This window comes from Chlorocebus sabaeus, chromosome 25 (genome assembly GCF_047675955.1).
Source record: "Chlorocebus sabaeus isolate Y175 chromosome 25, mChlSab1.0.hap1, whole genome shotgun sequence".
NCBI lineage: Eukaryota > Metazoa > Chordata > Mammalia > Primates > Cercopithecidae > Chlorocebus > Chlorocebus sabaeus.
In genome coordinates, this window is record NC_132928.1 from 1,207,263 (window position 1) to 1,226,617 (window position 19,355).

The 19,355-nt window shown below is 46.5% G+C and overlaps 1 protein-coding gene across 1 annotated transcript in view; it reads right to left on the reverse strand.

Moving 5' to 3' along the window:
* The window catches only part of OBSCN (obscurin, cytoskeletal calmodulin and titin-interacting RhoGEF), a 164,786-nt gene that overhangs the window by 101,274 nt on the left and 44,157 nt on the right, over positions 1-19,355 (reverse strand). Inside the window, 7 exon segments of the mRNA XM_073011456.1 lie at positions 98-376; positions 604-879; positions 1,932-2,207; positions 4,743-5,018; positions 9,146-9,335; positions 13,913-13,998; positions 16,274-16,549. Coding sequence (XP_072867557.1) covers positions 98-376; positions 604-879; positions 1,932-2,207; positions 4,743-5,018; positions 9,146-9,335; positions 13,913-13,998; positions 16,274-16,549 — 1,659 coding nt within the window.

A 19,355-nucleotide genomic window follows, 5' to 3' on the forward strand; every position in this document is an offset into this window, starting at 1 on the left:
CAGGTTCCTAACAGACCAGACTTGAGCCCCAGCTTTGCCCCTGCCCAGCTCTGGGAGAGAGGGGTCTGGAGGAGTCCCCGCCCCGCGCCCAGCTCACCTTCCACCTGCACTGGGAAGTCCTGCCCCTCTGTGCCCACACGGCAGCTGTAGACGGCACTGTCCAACACCTGAGCGCCATGCACGGTCAGGGTGTGGGTGTCCCCCTGGCTGGCTGTCTCGTGCCGCTTGCTGCGGCGAATCTCCACACCATCCTTAAGCCAGGTCACCGTGGCCACAGAGGGTGTGGCCAGCGTGGCAGTCAGGACGATGTCTTCATGCTCCTTGACCACCAGAGGCTCCCTGCGGCAGGGTCTCTCTGAAATTTGGGGCTCCAGCCCTGGGTAGAGGTGAGTTGGCATGAGAGGGGGACCCTGGCATCCTTGGACCGGCCCCGCTCCCCTTCAGGGCCACCCTAATGCCACCTGGCACCCCTGATACCCATTGCTCTTCAAGGATGGCCCAGTGCAGTCCTAAGCACCATCAACCACCATCCAGAATCCCAGGGGCCATACAGTGTGGCCATCAGCTCCAGGCGAAGTGGATTTGCCACCCCAAAGCACTGACCTGCCACGTGCAGGTGGAAGGAGAGCCGCTGGCCCCCCGCCTCACAGCTGTACTCCCCAGCATCTGCCTGGCCCGCCTGCTGCACCACTAGCCTCCGTGTGCAGCCCTCGGCCTCCACGTGCACTTTCGAGCTGGAGCTCAGCTTCTTCCCATCCTTGTACCACGTCACCTCCATCTGGCCCTGGGCCACCACACAGCTCAGTGTGGCACTGGCCCCCGCCTCCGCCTGCACCACCCTGCATGCCGGCTGCTCCTTGGCAAACACCACCTTGGGCTCTGGGGATAGACAAGGAGGGATGTAGGGTTAGAGGCTCCAGAGCAGACGCAGCCCATGTGTTAGCCCAGCGACAGCCAGGCGGGGCTGTCCATCATTGAGCAGTGCACTGTGACGCACAGAGCTCCCCCCGGCACTACCAGAGCCGAAGGTCTAAGAGTGCATGTTGGCAGCACCACCATCATGTCCCTTGGGAACAGGATGCAGTCCCTTCCCTGCCCCGGTCTTCCAGGGCCCTGGGGCCCTCACCCATCGCCAGCCCTCCCCACCACATGGGGCCACAGGCAGCAGGACATGAAGGGTCAGGAGGGATGGACCAGCAACCTGGGCTGGCCCAGAGGCAGCAGAGTGTCGGGCAGGGCCACCAGAAAGAGGATGCCAAGCTGAGTGTGGTTTGTTGTCCCTGGCTCAGAGACAGGGTGGAAGGGGTCGGATGTCAGAAAGACAGGTGGACACATGGTGATGACCAAGGGGCCCAGCACAGGCTTGCAGAGATCTAGGGCCCAGAGCACAGAGACAAGCCCCCCACCACCCAGGACACGCTCTCCAGTCACTGCAGGGCCCTCCCATAGCCTAGCACCCACAGAGGAGTCAGCAGATCACATTAGACCAATCCAGACCCCAGACGCCCACCCCAAGGACATCACACCACTGTCCCCACCACCCAGACAGAGGTCATCACATCTGACTACACCTGGACCCCAGACCCCCGAGGACATCACGCTATTGTCCCTACCACCCAGACAGGGGTCCTCACATGAGACCAGACCCCAGACCCCCACCCCAAGGACATCATGCTACTGTCCCTACCACCCCCAGCTCAGTCACTGCAGGGCACATACCATGGTCAACTCAGTCCATGGGCCTGCTCTGGTCTCATGACATAAGGACACTGGCCTGAGAGCCGCTGGGGAGAGCTGGGGACACAGATTCTAAGGCCTACAGAGAGGGAAGGTGCCAGGGCCCACAGCACCTTGGGCCACCCAAACGTGCCCTTGTGGTTTCACACCCGACACTCAGGATCACCTCTATTTCACCTAACCCTGGCACCCACCAGCCACATGTAGGTGGAAGGAGAGCCGCTGGCCCCCAGCCTCGCAGCTGTACTCCCCAGCATCCGCCTGGCCTGCCTCCTGCACCACCAGCCTCCGTGTGCAGCCCACGGCCTCCACGCGCACTTTCGAGCTAGAGCTCAGCTTCTTCCTGTCCTTGTACCACATCACCTCCGTCTGGGCTTGGGCCACCTCACAGCTCAGCATGGTGCTGGTCCCCGCCTCAGCCTGCACCTCCCTGTGTGCCGGCTGCTCCTTGGCAAACACCACCTTGGGCTCTGGGGATGGTCAAGGAAGGACACATGAGGTCAAAGATACAGCCTAGGTCAGGAAGACCACCCTAGGGTAGGAGGGCCCGGATGAGGAAGTAGGAGAAACAGAACCTTCCCCAGGCTCTGCACTGGCTGTGGGACTGGGAGAAGCCCTGCCACCTCCCCACACAAGAATTACAGTTTGTCTATCCACTGTGCACGGCGCCATAGGCTATCACAGGTGGGGCAGCTATGACAACCCTCCATGCATGAGCACCTCCAGGGCAGGGACTGGGGTGCCTGCACACGTGGCTCTTCTTCAAGCATGTATGGGGCTTTAAATCCACTTGTCATTTTGAACCTCGCATCCCCCAAAACCACATTTGTTTGGATTTTGACTGAGACTGAATAACTTTCATTCTTCCATACTTTTATCCACTTTAGATCTTTACTGTCTCTCAAAAGTGTTTCACAGCTTCCCCGCCCCCCACCACCCAGAGTCTCTGGACATCTTTTATTAGACTGGAATCATAAACATGATGCCTTTGAGGCATCTGTCAATCTTTTACGTTTTCGTTTGCCAACTGCTTGCTGCTAGTCTACATGTATGGAAGTTTCTTCACATAGATCTTGCAAGGGTTGATCTTTCTCAACTCTCTAATAATTTATCTTCTGGGTAAACCATATCTTCTGTCAGTTCACCTTTTTCCAACTTTTACACCTTTTGTTTTACTTTCCTCCTAACTGTGTGTCTAATGTTGGATGGAAGTGCTGACCACTGGCTTCCTCCTGCTGTCCCTGGCTCAGAGGCAAAGCTTACAAAGTCTCCCTTTGTGATTTTTGTGTAATACCCTGTGTCAAATTAAGAAAAAAAAACTTTTATTTATACTTTGTTAAGAATTTAATGGCATGATGGATGCTAAATTTTGCCAGACATTTCTTCTGAATGTATGAGGTTAAATTTTTATCAAATATGGTACTTTATTCTGAGTTTAAGATAATTACATTGTTTTAAAATTTCAATCACATAATATCATGATTTTCTAATGTTTTAACATGAAAGCAGCCCTCATTCCTAGACTATGAATTTCATCATAGTGTATGATCATCTTGATGTATTGCTGAATTCAGTTTACTAATATTTTGTTTAAAAAATTGGCCATGATATCCATAATTGTTTGATCTACAATATGCAAACTTCCTATTTTCTGGCCAAATTTTAGTCACAGCATTAAGCTTTCTGCATATAATGAGTTAGAGGGTATATCTTCCTTTTTCCATTCTCCAGAAGAATTTCCATGAACATGGAAGAATTTCTGGCCAGAATGTTTGGAAGAATTTCTCAATAGCGCCACATGGTTTAGATATTGTTTGACGGGAAGATTTTTTGCTACCGGTTCTAGTTTTTACTAGGTTGCAGTAACTGCAGATAACTTCGGTAACAGTAGATAACTGCATATAGGTTATCTATTTCTTAAGTCTGTTTTTGGTTTCTAGAAATTATATAATTTAACACTTTTCAAATTTACTTGCAGTGAGTATTTTTGGTATCTACACATCTGTAAGCCATTTTAGACATACATAACACCAACTGTTATGTGGCAGCACTCAGGGCTCAGGGTTGGAGTTTGAAGTTAAACTCTCCTAACAAACAACAGGAAAGTAAAGATCGTTCTCAGACTTCCTATGAATCAGCCAGAGAGGACAGGCACAGGACTTGTCAAGGAAACAGGATGATGTAAATATGGCTTCCCCAGTCAGCAGCTGCTACCACCATAACTTAATTCTACCAGTGTGTGACTGTGCCATAAGCTACTTATTCCTATCACTTTTAAATCTATCCAAAGGGGAATTCGGACACAGAACATTTTAACAGAATGCAAAAGGAAATTGAGATTGGCTTCCGAAACGGAATTCCAGTGTCATGTGTGCACCTGCCAATGCGCTGCTCTTTACTCATTTTGCACACACTAACGCTGTGGATCTGGGTTTTAATGAAGACTCAGACAGGGCTTCTACATCCACGGGGAAGGACAGAAGTGCATCCCAGAACACTGAAAACTTTGGGAATCCATTGTTCAGTGTTGATATAATTCCAAATAAGACTGTGTGGCTGGAATTTCCCTACACCCTGGCTCAACGAATTCAAATCTCTTCGCACAGGGAGAGCCCTCACGTGGGGCCAGATGAGGCCGTGCAGGGACTGCAGGAGCATCCCCAAGGGAGGGATGTCTGGCCTACCACCATCTCATGCATTAGATAGGACCGGAGTCCCGGACACCTCGGGACATCAGTGGTTTGGAGAAGGTACTGGGAAAATGTGACCCAGCATGTCTGCACGGAAACACCACCCAACATGGACAAGGAGGGCCGTGACCCTTCTGTTCACTCCCTTCCCACTAGGCAGCCCAGCTCCACCACAGGCATAAAAGTAGGAGGTGAGAGGATGGGAGAAGTTGAGGGATGGAGTCTAATGGAAAGCCCACTGAGTCAGCAGTGGTTCTACTCCAGTCACAGCAGCAGCTCCAAACAGGGCTCACTCAGCATCCCCAAAGCACTGACCTGTCACTTGCAGGCGGAAGGAGAGCCGCTGACCCCCAGCCTCGCAGCTGTATTCCCCAGCCTCTGTCTGGTCCACCTGCTGCACCACTAGCCTCCGTGTGCAGCCCACGGCCTCCACGCGCACTTTCGAGCTAGAGCTCAGCTTCTTCCTGTCCTTGTACCATGTCACCTCCGTCTGGGCCTGGGCCACCTCGCAGCTCAGCGTGGCACCGGCCCCCACCTCAGCCTGCAGCTCCCTGTGCGCCGGCTGCTCCTTGGCAAACACCACCTTGGGCTCTGGGGATGGACAAGGAGGGACACACAAGGTCAAAGATACTGCCCAGGTCAGGAAGACCACCCTAGGGTAGGAGGGCCCGGATGAGGAAGTAGGAGAAACAGAACCTTCCCAAGCTCTGCACTGGCCATGTGGCCGGGAGAAATCCCACCACCTCCCAGCACAAGAATCACAGTTTCTCCATCCACTGTGCACGGTGCCATGGGCTGTCCCAGGCGGGGCAGCAGTGACAGACTCCGTGCACGAGCTCCTCCAGCGCAGGGACTGGGGTCCTGATGCCTGCACAGCTCCCTTCACGGATATACCAGCATCTCCCCCACGGGACTGCAGGGCGTGTCCTCACCACAGGGCCCCAGAATACTGAGTTTCCCAGTCCTGCCACTGTCAGGAGGGTCAGCGTTGGCCTCTGCAGGGAAGGCCTGGGCTTTGTCATGCATTGCCTGGTGACATGCAAGGTGGAGCCCTTTCCACCACTTCTGGCCGTTACATCAGCTCTTCTGGGGTTTCACTCTTCAGGCTTCTGTCCAATTTTCAATAGCCTTTTCTGTCTTTTCCTTCCTTATTTTTAGGAACTCTTTATATAAAATGCTAGCAAATGATAACTGTGTATTTGTAAACATCTTACCCATGTCCTTGACCTGCCTTTTCACTCTCAAATGATGTCTTGACAAATTAAAGTTGTAGTTTTAATGTAGGTAAATATACCATTGTTCCACTCTGTAGTTTTAAGAAATCTTTCCTTTCCCTGAAGTTTTCAACAATCTATGTTATCATCTAGGGGTTTTAGGGTTTTACCTTTTATACTCTGTGGCCTCTAACCTCCCTGGAACTTACTTTTTAGTGTGAAATAAGTCACTAGTCTAAATTTTTATAAGGTTAAAAAATCAAAGAACCATTTTTTTTTCAGAAGATCATCCTTTCTCCACTGCCTGTGCAGGTGTGAAGGTTAAAAAAAAAAACAAAACACAAAACACAAAAACAAAAAAACAAGAAACAATAAAAGGGAGAATCCATGTATTTGGGTCTGATCATGAGCTCACGATTCTGTCCCTTTGGTCTGACAACTGTCCTTGTGTTGTGCCTGGCTGTCTCCATTCCTGCAGCTGATTGGTTCTTAGTATCTGGTAGACAAATGCTCACAAGTGGCTCTTCAAGAGTGTGTTACTCCACTTGGCCTTCAGAATCTGCTTCTCAACCTTCACTTCCCCAAAGAAAAACATTTGCTTGGGTTTTGACTGGGTGTGAACATATTTGAGTCTTCCATGGGTTTCTATCTATTTATTTAGGTCTTCTTACTGTCTGCCAAAAATGTTTCACAATGGCCAGGCACAGCGGCTCACACCTGTAATCCCAGCACTTTGGGAGGCTGAGGTGGGAGGATTGCTTGAGTTTGAGCCCAACCTGGGCAAAATAGTGAGACCCTGTCGCTACCAAAAAAATTTCTTAAAAAATTAGCTGGGCGTGGTGGTGCATGGCCTATAGTCTCATCAAGTCAGGAGGCCGAGGTGGGAGGATCTCTTGAGCCCACCCAGGAGGTCGAGGCTGCAGTGAGCCATGATTATACCACTGAACTCCACTCTGGGTGACAGAGTGAGATCCTGACTCAAAAACAAAAATGTTTGACAATTTTCCTCCACTGAGATATTAAACATCTTTACTATACTTGATGCTTTTCATGCTCTTGTAAATCTTTTAAAATTTGACCTTACAACTGTGTTGCTAGTGTGTGTGTGTGTATGTGTACATACATACATATATACATGTATTCTGCATGTTGAATTTCTATGTGATGTTTCTCAACTCTCATATTATTTGTTGTTACTTATTATTTATCTTATTATTTATCTATCTTTTGGATTTTCTGAATTGATACTCATATCATCTGTGAATCCCACTTATGTTTTTCTCCAAGTGTTATACCTTTTCTTTTCCTTTCCTCCTTCCTCTGCTGTACAGTGCTGAATGGAAGTGGGGATGGTTGGTTTCCACGTGCTGATTCCTATCTCAAAGGCAAAGCTTTCAAGGTGCTCTTTAAATATGCAGTTACCTGGTGTTTTCTGCAGTACCATTGACCAAATTAAAGAAGGACACTTTATAATTTGTTAAAAATTTCATGGCATGAATTGATGCTGAATTTTATCAAATATTACTTCTAAACTTTAATATTAAATTTAATCAAACACTGTATTCTGTATTTATTAAAATCACATAACTTTTTCATTGCATCCAATTACATCATCCTTTATACAGATTTGCATATTTCAAAAACTAAACCAGCCTTGCATTCTGGGACTACATCCTTCCTTAGAGGGTCTTGAGAGATAGCTAAATTCAGTTTGCTAATATTTTTTTTTGATATCCATAATGGATTGGTCTAAAATTTTAATTCTTGTTAACATTCCTTGTCCATATTATATTTTGATATCCATATTATATTTCTTATTTTTCTTTTTTTTCTTTTTTGAGACAAGAGTCTCAATCTGTTGACCTAGCTGGAGTGCAGTGGCACCATTATAGTTCACTGTAACTTCAACCTCCTGGGCTCAAGCAGTCCTCCCACCTCAGCCTCCCAAGCAGCTAGGACTTACAGGCACCCACTACAACATCCAGCTAATTTTTAAATTGTTTTTCAGAGACAGGGTTTTGCTGTGTTGCCCAGGATGATCTCGAACTCCTGAGCTCAAGTGATCCTTCTACCTTGGCCTCCCAAAGTGTTGGGATTACAGGCATGAGCCACTGCCCTAGGCTATATCATGTTTCTACAAGACTATCTGGAGAGTATATCTGCTTTTCTGTTCCCTAGTAGAAGAATCTGTATGAACATAGAATAATTTATTTCCTAAATATTTAGTATAATTTAGCAGTAAAGCCACCAGGCTTATGTCTTTTGCTATGAGCAGATGGTTTTCATGGTTCAATTTTTTTAAGTTTCTAGGACTACTAGAGTTATCTATTTCTCTTTGTGTCACTTTTGATATATTTCTAGGAACTGGCCAAACTGTCAATATTTTTCAAATTTATTACTACAAAATTTATTACCACAAATGTATTTCTGTAAAATAATTTTTCATATTCTCTTAAAATTTGACAAATGTACAGAGTGAGGTTTTGGGTGTATATACACCCCCCAAATCACTCTATGCTGATGCAGTAGCAAACTGTTATATGGTGGCACCTAGAGGTCAGTGTAGGATCTACAGCCGGGGTTACTAAGACTGTCTTAATGAAAGGAAAATAAATTTGCTTCTCAGACTTCTCTATGAAGCAGCCATGGAGGCTCAAACACAGTAACCATTAGGAAATTCTATAAAATAAATACACATAACAAACAGAGGCTGCTACGAAGGGAACTCGCCTTTGACAAAGTGTGGTGGTGTCGCCTACTCTACTTATTCTTTTCTATTTCTGAATCAAACTACAAGGAGAACACTGACACCAAATACTCCAATTGAGGACAAAAGGAAAACATTCTTTGTCTTAGAAACAGTATTCTAAGCCCATGGATGCACTGCACAGGCACGTCTCCACTGGGGCACCACTCCTTACGATTCACACAATCATAGCAAGTCAGGGATCTACATTTTGTAACATACGGGAGAGGGAAGAGTGTCTCTCCTCCTCTAAAACTATGATAAGACAAATTTTAGTTTTGGGAAAATTCCAAGGACAATCTGGTGACTGAAAACTCCCATTATCTTGTTTGGATGAAATGGAGGCAGCTCCCCTTCCCCTGGCGAGAGCCCTACGCTCTGTGGGGTGAGGATGCGGGAGCTGCCAGACATCCAACAACAGCACATTCACCTCTGTGCATGTGACAGATGCCGGGTTCACCTCAACCCCCAGCTCCAGGGGCAGTGAGACTCCTTGGACACTAAGAAAACTAGGAAGGTGCCCGCAGGTGTGACTGAGAACTACCAAGTACAAACACGTCTCTCGTTTTGCAGGAACAGGCCCTCTCCCTCCCAGGCACACCCCTCCCTTGGCCCAGCCACAGGGATGGAAATGGGAGTGGGAGGATGGGTAGCCCGAGACATGAAGGCTGAAGGAAAGTGCACAGAGATATGCTAGGGCTATGAGCCAGAACCACCATCACCTCTGAAGAGGCTCCTAGGGCCCCCAAAGCACTGACCTGCCACATTCAGGCCAAAGGAGAGCCGCTGACCCCCGGCCTCGCAGCTGTACTCCCCAGCGTCTGCCTGGCCCACCTGCTGTACCACCAGCCTCCGTGTGCAGCCCACGGCCTCCATTTGCACTTTCGGGCTGGAGCTCAGTTTCTTCCCGTCCTTGTACCACGTCACCTCTGTCTGGGCCTGGGCCATCTCGCAGCTCAGCGTGGCACTGGTCCCCAATTCGGCCTGCACCTCTCTGCGCACTGGCTGCTCCCTGGCAAACACTGCCTTGGGCTCTGGGGAAGGCAGGGATGCACAGGGTGACCACCACCATCTAGATCAGGAAGGCAGCACTGGGGAGAGAAGGCCTGGGCAGGGAGGTGGGAGGGAAAGAACCTTCACCAGCCTCAGGCTCTGCACTGGCTGTGTGGTCGGGAGAAGCCCCACCACCTCCCAGCACAAGCAACACAGTTTCTCCTTCCATTCTGCACGGCACCATGGGCTGTCCCAGGCAGGGCTGCCATGACAGATCCTCCAGGGCAGGGACTGGGGTCCTGACACCTGCACAGCTCCCCTTATGGATGTGCCACAGTCTCCCCAGGGGACTGTGCAGGGCATGTCCTCACCCCGGGGCCCCAGAGTCTGAGACTCCCACTCCTGCCACTGTCAGGAGGGTCAGCTCTAGCTGCTGCAGAGAGGTCCTGGGCCTCCTGTGGCTTCCTGGGTCCCTGTCAGGAGGACTGTCAAGCTGAGCGCCTTCTGATGGTTTGGGGACAGAGTCTTCGCTCTTCTGTGGTGTCACTGTTAAAGTGTTTTGCCCAATTTTCTTTTCCTTTTCTTTTTTTTGAGACAGGCTCTCACTCTGTCACCCATGCTGGAGTGCATTGGTGTGATCATAGCCCACTGCAGGTTCAATCCTTAGGCTCAAGACATCCTCCCACCTCGGCCTCCCAAGGAGCTTGAGACTACAGGCATGCATCACTATGCCTAGCTCTTTTATTTTTTATTTTCTAGAGGCAGGGTCTTGCTATGTTGCCTAGACTGTTCTCAAATTCCAGGGCTCAAGCAATCCTCCTGCCTCGGCCTCCCAAAGCGTTTGGGTTACAGGCATGAACCACCATGCCCAACCCCAATTTTCAGTAGCACTGTCTTTTACATATTTATTTTTAGGAACTTCATATACTTAAAAGCTATGTATGTTACAAACATCTTCTCCATCTCTGTGCCTTGCCCTTTCACTCCTGTATGAAGGTTCTCTGATGAAATAAAGTGATCAGTTTTATTGCAGGCAAATAATCATTCATCCTGTGTGGCTAGTGCATTCAGGTTCTGTTCAAAACATCTTCTATTACCCAGAGGTCACCAGATAATCTATATTATCTACATTATCTGGTAAGAGCTGTTCTACCCACACATTGAGTTGATTTCTTGTATGGGGAGGTAGACACCCAATTTTATTTTATTTTTGCGAACAGTTAACTGTCTTAGCACCATTTGTGAAAAGATCACCCTTCCTCTACACCTCCTCCTAGCACCAGGGTAAAAAATAAAGAAAGGGAGGAGGAATCTGGTTCCATCAAAGCTGTTTTGAGCTCAGTATTCAATTATTTTGGTCTGTTGATCTCTTTCTGCCTTTGGGTCCAGGTATCTAGATCACCACTGCTTTAGAGGACACCCTGCTGTCTGGTACAGCAAAGGCCCTCACACTGTGTTCTTCAAGGGTAGCTTGGCTCTGCTTGGCCTTTGCTATGTGCTTGTCAGTATTCTCTCACCCAACAGAACTACGGTTGACTGGAATTTACACTTTCAGGTCTTCCACAGCCTTCTAACTATTTATTGAGATCTTTTTTTACTGTCTCTCAACAATGTTTAATAATTTCCACCCCCCACAAACCATCTAAAGATCTTTTGTTAGGCTTGCAATTGGTAACTACAAGACTTTGGATGGTACTGGAAATCTCTTAAAATGTTATTTTCCATCTACTTGTTTCTGGTACATAGATCTAGAAGTGTTTTCTGTATATTGATTTTTTTATGTGATAACCATTCCCAAATGTCTTACTAATAATTAGGTTTTTTTTTGGACTTTCTAGATTAATAACCATATCATCTGTGAGGTGCATGTTTTATTTTCCAAGTTTTACACCTTGTACTTTCTTTTCCTCCTGTCTGCTATACAGTGTTGGAAGAAGTGGTGACGGATGGAGTCCTTGTCCTGTTTCCAATCTCAAAGGCGACATATTAGCTTGTTTTCTTTATACTATTGCTTATGAAATTAAGGAAAAATGTTTTTATTTAGAGTTTGTTAAGAATTATATGACATGAATTGATGCTAAATTTTTCCAAATATTTTTTGCATATTTATGATGTTGTACTTTATCCAATGCTTTTAGTCTCCATATTGGGGTAATCACATTCATTTTTCTTTCAATCTATTAATGTCACATTTTGTACTGATTTTCAAATGTTTCTTATGCTAAACCAGCCTTGCATTACTGGACTATGACTTTTGTCATTGTGTGTTATCCTCTTGATAAATTGCTGAATTCAGGGTGCTAATATTTAGTTTAAGATAATGAGCCTTGACACTGATAAGAGATTGGCCAATTTTAATTCTTCATATTCACCCTGTCAGAGCTTTGTATTAATGATATTTACCTACATAAAACGAGATAGAGCACTGAGGTCCTTTTTCAATACTCTAGAGGAATGTCTATGAACATGGAATAATTTCTTTCTATAATATTTGGTACAGTTTACAGTAGAGCACTGGGGTAATCTTCTATGAGAAGATTATTTGTTGCATTTCTATAAAAGGTTATAGGCCTGTTCAATTTACCTATTTTTACTTTTGATATAGTTTTGAAGAAATTGATCAATTTGCCAAAACTTTTCAAATTTACTTGCATAAATAACAGGGCCGGGCATGGTGGCTCACCCCTGTAATTAGAGCACTTTGGGAGGCCGAGGCAGGTAGATCACCTGAGGTCAGGAGCTCAAGACCAGCCTGGTCAACATAATGAAACCTTGTTTCTGCTAAAAATACAAAAACATTAGCTAGGCATGGTGGTGCGTGCCTGTAGTCCCAGCTACTCAGGAGGCTAAGGCAGGAGAATCACTCGAACCCAGGAGGCAGAGGTTATAGTCAGCCAAGATCGCACCACTGCACTCCAGCCTGGGTGACAGAGCGAGACTCCATCTCAAAATAATAATGGCATGTTCTCACATAACAACATTTCAAGTACCTACAAAGTGGGGTTTCTGGCATCTATACACCCCCACAAACTCCTAGATTCTGATGTGACACCAGTGTTAAGTGTCAGTACCTATGAACAAGTGTGTGACTGCACTCCATCCAACAAAAGACTCTCTTACTAAAGGAAAATAAAGCTGGTTCTCAGATTTCTCTATCAACTAGCCATGAATTATTAGAACGGTATGAAACACATACTGCTTTATCTGTCAGTGGCTGCTGTGTAGTAATTCATCTTTAAAATGTGTGTTGATGTAGCTTGATTTGTTTATTCCTCTTCAGTTTTAAATATACAAAATTAAACTAAGGGAAGTTCAGTCACAGAATGTTCTGACATAAGAGCAAATGAAAACAACATACACTTTCAGAAGATAATTCCAAACCTCACAGTGGCGTATCGCAGTCCAGATCCACCAATTCCCAGCTCTGTATTTATTCTGTAGGCAGTATAATAAAAACAAGCCGGGTGTAGTGACTCACACCCGTAATCCCAACAGTTTGAGAGGCCAAGGCGGGTGGATCACTTGAAGCCAGAAATTTGAGACCAGCCTGACCAGCATGATGAAACCCCATCTCCACTGAAAATACAAAAATTAGCCAGGTGTGGTGGCAGGCGCCTGTAATCTTGGCTACTTGGGAGGCTCAGGCAGGAGAATTGCTTGAACCCAAGAGGCAGAGGTTTCAGTGAGCTGAGATTGTGCCACTGTACTCCAGCCTGGGTGACAGACTCTGTCTCAAAAACAACAACAACAACAAAACAAAAAAACCCAGGATATAGATTTTGCCACATGTGGGTGCACAGAGACCTTTTATGCCCATAAGAAAGATGAGAAGAGGGTCCTCGAACACATAAAACTTGGATAATCCAAAGTTCAAATCATGAGATAATTTCAAGAATGATTGTGTGGCTGAAATTTGCTCTTATCCTGGTTCAATGGAATTCAACCATCTCTTCATAGGGAGAGCTCTCAGGTCGTGCTGGTGAGGCTGGGTGCAAGCTCTCAGATGGCCTCAGGTGAGAGACATCTGGTCTACTTCAGCCTCCTGTAGCAGCCCCCTCAGTTCCATTGAGCCAAAGGGCTGGACACCTGGGAGCACCTGTGGGTTCTGACTGGGTGCTGGGAATATGTGAACAGCATTACTGCCTGGAAACACAACTCACAGTGTCTCCTGTACACACTCATCCCTTCTGGCCAACCTCAGGTCAGCCATGGGTAGGAAAACGGCAGCTAGGATTACGAGAGACTTCTAGAGATGAACTCTAGTGGAAAGAGTACTAGGGTCTATCAGCCAATCTCATCATCACCTCCACACAAGGTAACTCAGCATCCCCAAAGCATTGACCTGCCACGTGCAGGCTGAAGGAGAGCTGCTGGCCCCCAGCCTCACAGCTGTACTCTCTGGCATCTGCTTGGCCTGCCTGCTGCACCACCAGCCTCCGTGTGCAGTCTGCAACCTCCACCTGCACTTTCAAGCTGGAGCTCAGCTTCTTCCTGCCCTTGTACCACGTCGCCTCTGTCTTGGCCTGGGCCACCTCACAGCTCAGTGTGGCACTAGCCCCTGCTTCAGCCTGCACCTCCCTGTGCACTGGCTGCTCCTTGGCAAACACTGCCTTGGGCTCTGGGGAAGGCAGGGATGCACAGGGTGACCACCACCATCTAGGTCAGGAAGGCAGCACTGGGGAGAGAAGGCCTGGAAGGGGACATGCGAGGGACAGATGCTCTCCAGGCTCTACACCACTGCCTACCAGCACAAGGAACACAGTTTCTCCATTCATTCTCCATGGAGGATCTGTCACACCCCCAGGGCACCCTGCAGAACAGTAGCATGTTCCTGCGGTCCCTGCTGCTTGGGAGGCTGGTCTCAAATGCCTGAGCTCAAGCCATCCTTCTGCCTCAGCCTCTCAGAGTGCTGGGATTACAGGTATGAGTCACCGTGCCAGGCCTGATGCTAAATTTTATCAAAGAGCTGTTCAGAATTTATGATGTTAAATTTTATCAAACTTTTCTTCTGCATTTATTGAGATAATCATACTGTTTTTCTCTTTCAATCTGTTTGACATTTTCTGATGTTTTGAATATTGAACCAGTATAGCATTTCTAAATTATGCCTTTTATCATAGTGCATTTTCCTTTTGACATACTGATCATACCACTTTGAAAATATATTGTTGAAGCATTGGCCTACATATCCATAATGATTGGCCTGTAATTTCAAATCGTTATACTGTTCTTGTCATAATTGGTATCTATGTTATGCTATCCACATAAAATAGATTCAAGAGTGTATCTTCTCATTCTATTCTCTGAAAGGATCTCTAAGAACATGAAATAATTTGTTTTGAGGATATCTGGTATAATTTATCAGTAGATCCACTGGGCTTAGACGTTTTATAAAAATATTTGTATCACTGGTTCCACTTAATTAAAAGCTATAGGACTATCTGAGTTGTCTGTTTCTTCCTGTGTAACTTTTTCATATAGTTTTCTCTAAGAAATTGGCAATTCTCCAAAACTTATAAAATGTATTACCATTAAATAATTTATCGCACTCTCTTAACACAATATTTTAGAAAGATACATAGTGGGCTTTTTTGGTATCTATACACAACTACAAATGACTATATACTGATAGAATGCCAAGCTCTCAAGGGTTGGCATTTGGGAGTCAATGTAGTACCACAACCTTTTTCTCTCTGATATTTAGCCCGGTTTTTTGTTGTTGTTGTTGTTGTTGTTTTTATTTTTATTTTTTCCAGAACAGGGTCTCACTCTGTCGCCCAGGCTGGAGTGCAGTGGTGTGATCATGGCACACTGCAGCCTGGAACTCCTGGGCCCAAGTGATCCTCCTGCCTCAGCCTCCTGAGTAGCTAGGACTACAGGCATGTGCCACTTCATCCAGCTAATTTCTGTATTTCTTGTAGAGACGAGGTCTTGCTATAGTGCCTAATTTGGTCTCAAACTGCTGGGATCAAGCAATCCTGCTGCCTCGACCTCCCAAAGTGCTGGGACTACAACAGTCATGAGCCACTATGCCCAGGCCAGACTCTTTTAACAAAATATATACATATCTTAGGTGTGCTGAGATAGCTTAAGCTCTTTCTTCCTTTCCACTGCTAAATTCATAAATCAGACTCCAAGGGGGAATTCTGACTCAGAATGTTGTAACTAGAGACAAAAGGAAAGCCAGATTAACCTTAAGAGGAGCACTTGGAATCTCACAATTGTATCCCGGGGCACAGTCACCAGCCCTCTGGGCTGGGATTTTTTGCACAGACACTGCAAGAAAACAAGGACCGAGATTTTGCCACGTATAGGTGCACAGTGAGCTTCTAAAGCTTCTAGATCCATGAAAAAAAAGGAAAGAGTCTCCTAGGACACCAAAAGCTTTGATGCTCCGAAGTTCAGTCTGGAGAGAATTCCAACTGGGACTGCATGGGCAAAATTTCCCCTTATGTGGTTCATATGAATTCAAAATGTCTCTCATAGGCTAGAAGCCCCACATGGTGCTGAAGGGAGGCAGGTGGGAGATACTGGATGATAGAAAGGACACCCCACTTTCCCAGGGGAGGCACCTGGTCCACCTCAGACCACAGGGCCAGATAGTGCCAGGGGCCTGGACACCAAAGAGCACGGGGGTTTGGGGGAGGGGCTCAGTGTGATGAGGCTGCACTGCATGGGAACGCCGCTCCAGGTGCACCACAGGGCCTGGCCTTCCCTGTACCCTCCCATCCAGCCAAGCCTGGCCCAGCCACGGGCATGAACCTGGTAAGTGAGGGCATGGAGAAGTGGAGAGGTGGAGTCTCATGGAAAGGGCACTGGGGGCCGTGAAGTCCATCAGCCAGTCTCATCATCACCTCCACACAAGGTCACTCTCCATCCCCCAGAGTACTGACCTGCCACGTGCAGGTGGAAGGACAGCCGCTGGCTCCCTGCCTGGCAGCTGTACTCCCCAGCGTCTGCCTGACCCGCCTGCTGCACCACCAGCCTCCGTGTGCAGCCCACGGCCTCCACATGCACTTTCGAGCTGGAGCTCAGCTTCTTCCCGTCCTTGTACCACATCACCTCCGTCTGGGCCTGGGCCACCTCGCAGTTGAACATGGCGCTGGTCCCCGCCTGGGCCTGCACCTCCCTGTGCACCAGCTGTTCCTTGGCAAATACCGCCTTGGGCTCTGGGGAAGGCAAGATGCACAGGGAGATCACCACCATCTAGGTCAGGAAGGCAGAACTGGGGAGAGAAGGCCTGGAAGGGGAGGTGCGAGGGACAGATGCTCTCCAGGCTGCACCACCACCTCCCAGCACAAGGAAGCTTCTCCAGCTATTCTGTACGGTGCCACAGGCTGTCCTTGGTGGGGTGGCTGTGACAGATCTTGCATACACGAGCTCATCTGGGGCAGGGATTGGTGTCCTGATGCCTGTACCCTTCCCCTCATGAATGGAGCAAGGGTCTCCCCATGCAGTTATGCAGGGCGCGTCCTCACCACAGAACCCCAGTCCTGAGGCTCCTGCTCCTGCCACTGTCAGGACGGTCAGCTTTGGCCTCAGTGGGGTGTGTCACTGTGGCTTTCTTCATTGTTCTACGGCTCACAGGGCAGAGCATCTTTCTAGAGGATTGGCCATTCCTGTTTGCTCCTCTGTAGTGTCACTACTCAATTCTATCCCATTATTAATAGCACTGTCTTGCCTTTATTCACTTTAAGGCAGCAGTCCCCAACATTTTTGGCAGCAGGGACCAGTTTCATGGAAGACAATTTTTCCACAGATGGAGGTCTGGGGCACAGTTTCGGGATGAAACTGTTCCACTTCAGATCATCAGGCATTAGATTCTCATAAGGAGCACAACCTAGATCCCTCCCATGCACAGTTCACAATAGGGTTCATGTTCCTATGAGAATCTAGTGCTGCTGCTGATCTGACAGGAGGCAGAGCTCAGGCAGGAATGCTCACCTGCCACTCACCTCCTACTGTGAGGCCCAGTTCCCAACAGGCCACAGAACAGTACTGGTCCACAGCCTAGGGGTTGGGGACCCCGGCTTTAAGGTCTTCTTTATATATTTAAATGTTAGAGAGGTCAGAATTATGTACTTTGTATCTTCCCTACCTGTGTGACTTGGGTTTTCATCTTTTATGGCGTCTTCTGATGAATCAGACATTTTAGTTTTAATTTACTCAAATACATCGATCTTGTCCACTGTGGTTAGGGCATTCGTGTACTATTTAAACACTTCCTTAAACCCTAAATTCTACAGATAGCCTATGCTTACCATCTTGGGGTTTATGGTTTTACCTTTTACCCTGAGGTCTCTAACCCACCAGGAGCTGACTCTCGCACATGCTATGAATTACCAATATGCTTTAATTCTTCCCATATGTTTAAATGGTCCACACACTAGTTAACGAAAACACTATCCTTGGCCAGGTGCAGTGGTTCACACCTGTAATCCCAGCACTTTGGGAGGCCAAGGTGGGCAGATCACGAGGTCAGGAGATCGAGACCATCCTGGCAAACATGGTGAAACCCTGTCTCTACTAAAAATACAAAAAAAATTAGCCAGGTGTGGTGGCAGATGCCTGTATTTCCAGCTACTCAGGAGGCTGAGGCAGGAGAATGGCGTGAACCCAGGAGGCAGAGCTTGCAGTGAGCCCAGATGGCACCACTGCACTCCAGCCTGGGCAACAGAGCTAGACTCCATCTCAAAAAAAAAAAAAAAAAAAGAAAGAAAGAAAGAAAAAAGAAAACACTATCCTTTCTCTATTTCTTGCACAGATGCCATGGTTAAAAAAAAAAAAAAAAAGGGGGGGGGGATGTCCAGAGATCATCGATGCATGGGACTATTTCTGAGTTCACTATTCCATTTCTTTGTTCTGATACCTAACCATTCGTTGAAATCCATTGTCTTAATTACTGTAACTTTACAATAATTTTCGACATCTGGTACAGTCATGTTCATACTTTGATTTTCTTTTCATTCCCCCACAAAAAAAAATTGTTTGGATCCTGATTGTTAATGAACATATTTTAATTTTTTCATGAATTTCTATCCATTTAATTAGATTTCTTAATGGTCTTGCAAAACATACAATAATTTCCTAGCCCCTCCCCAGGCTTTAAACATCTTTATTAGACTTTGAATTAGAAACATTGTAATTTTGATGCTACTGTAAGTCTTTTCAAATTTCATTTTGCAACTGTTTACTGCTGTATATAGATACAGAAGTGTTTTCTGTGTGTTGATTTTTTTTACAGGATAATCATTCTCAACAATGTTACTTAGTCTACTAAGTTCTCTATTGGATTTTCCAAGTGGATGGTCATATCATCAGTAAATTTCACTTTTACTTTTTCCAAGTGCTATGCCTTTTGCTTTATCTTCCTCCTTACCCTTACATACAATGTTGGATACAAGTAGTGACACTGCCCTGTCTCCTCTCAATCAAACCTTTCAAGGTTCACTCTGAGTGGGATCCTAGTGGTGCTTCTGCAGTATCATTTATCAAATTAAGGAAGAACACTTCTATAAAGTTTGTTAAGAATCCTATGATAGTGCTAAATTTTCTCAAATATATCTTCTAGATTTTATCAAATACTTTTAATCTACATTTATTGAGATAACGATATCATTTTTCATTCAATCTGTTAAGGTCAAGCTTATTATACTGACCTAATGCTTCTAAAGCCAAACTAGCCTTGCATTCTGGGACCAGGATCTTCAACAGAGTGCACTGTCTTCTTGATACGTTGCTGAATTCCATTTGCTAATACTTTGTTTATGATTGTGTTCTTGATATCAATAATGACAAATCCATACAGATTGGTCTACAATTTAGTTCTTCCCACTTCCTTTGTCAGATTTTGGTATTAATGTTACACTATCTACATAAAATGATGGCCTGGACATGGTGGCTCACACCTGTAATCCCAGCACTGTGGAAGGCCAAGGCAGGTGGATAGCTTGAACCTAGAAGTTTGAGACTAGC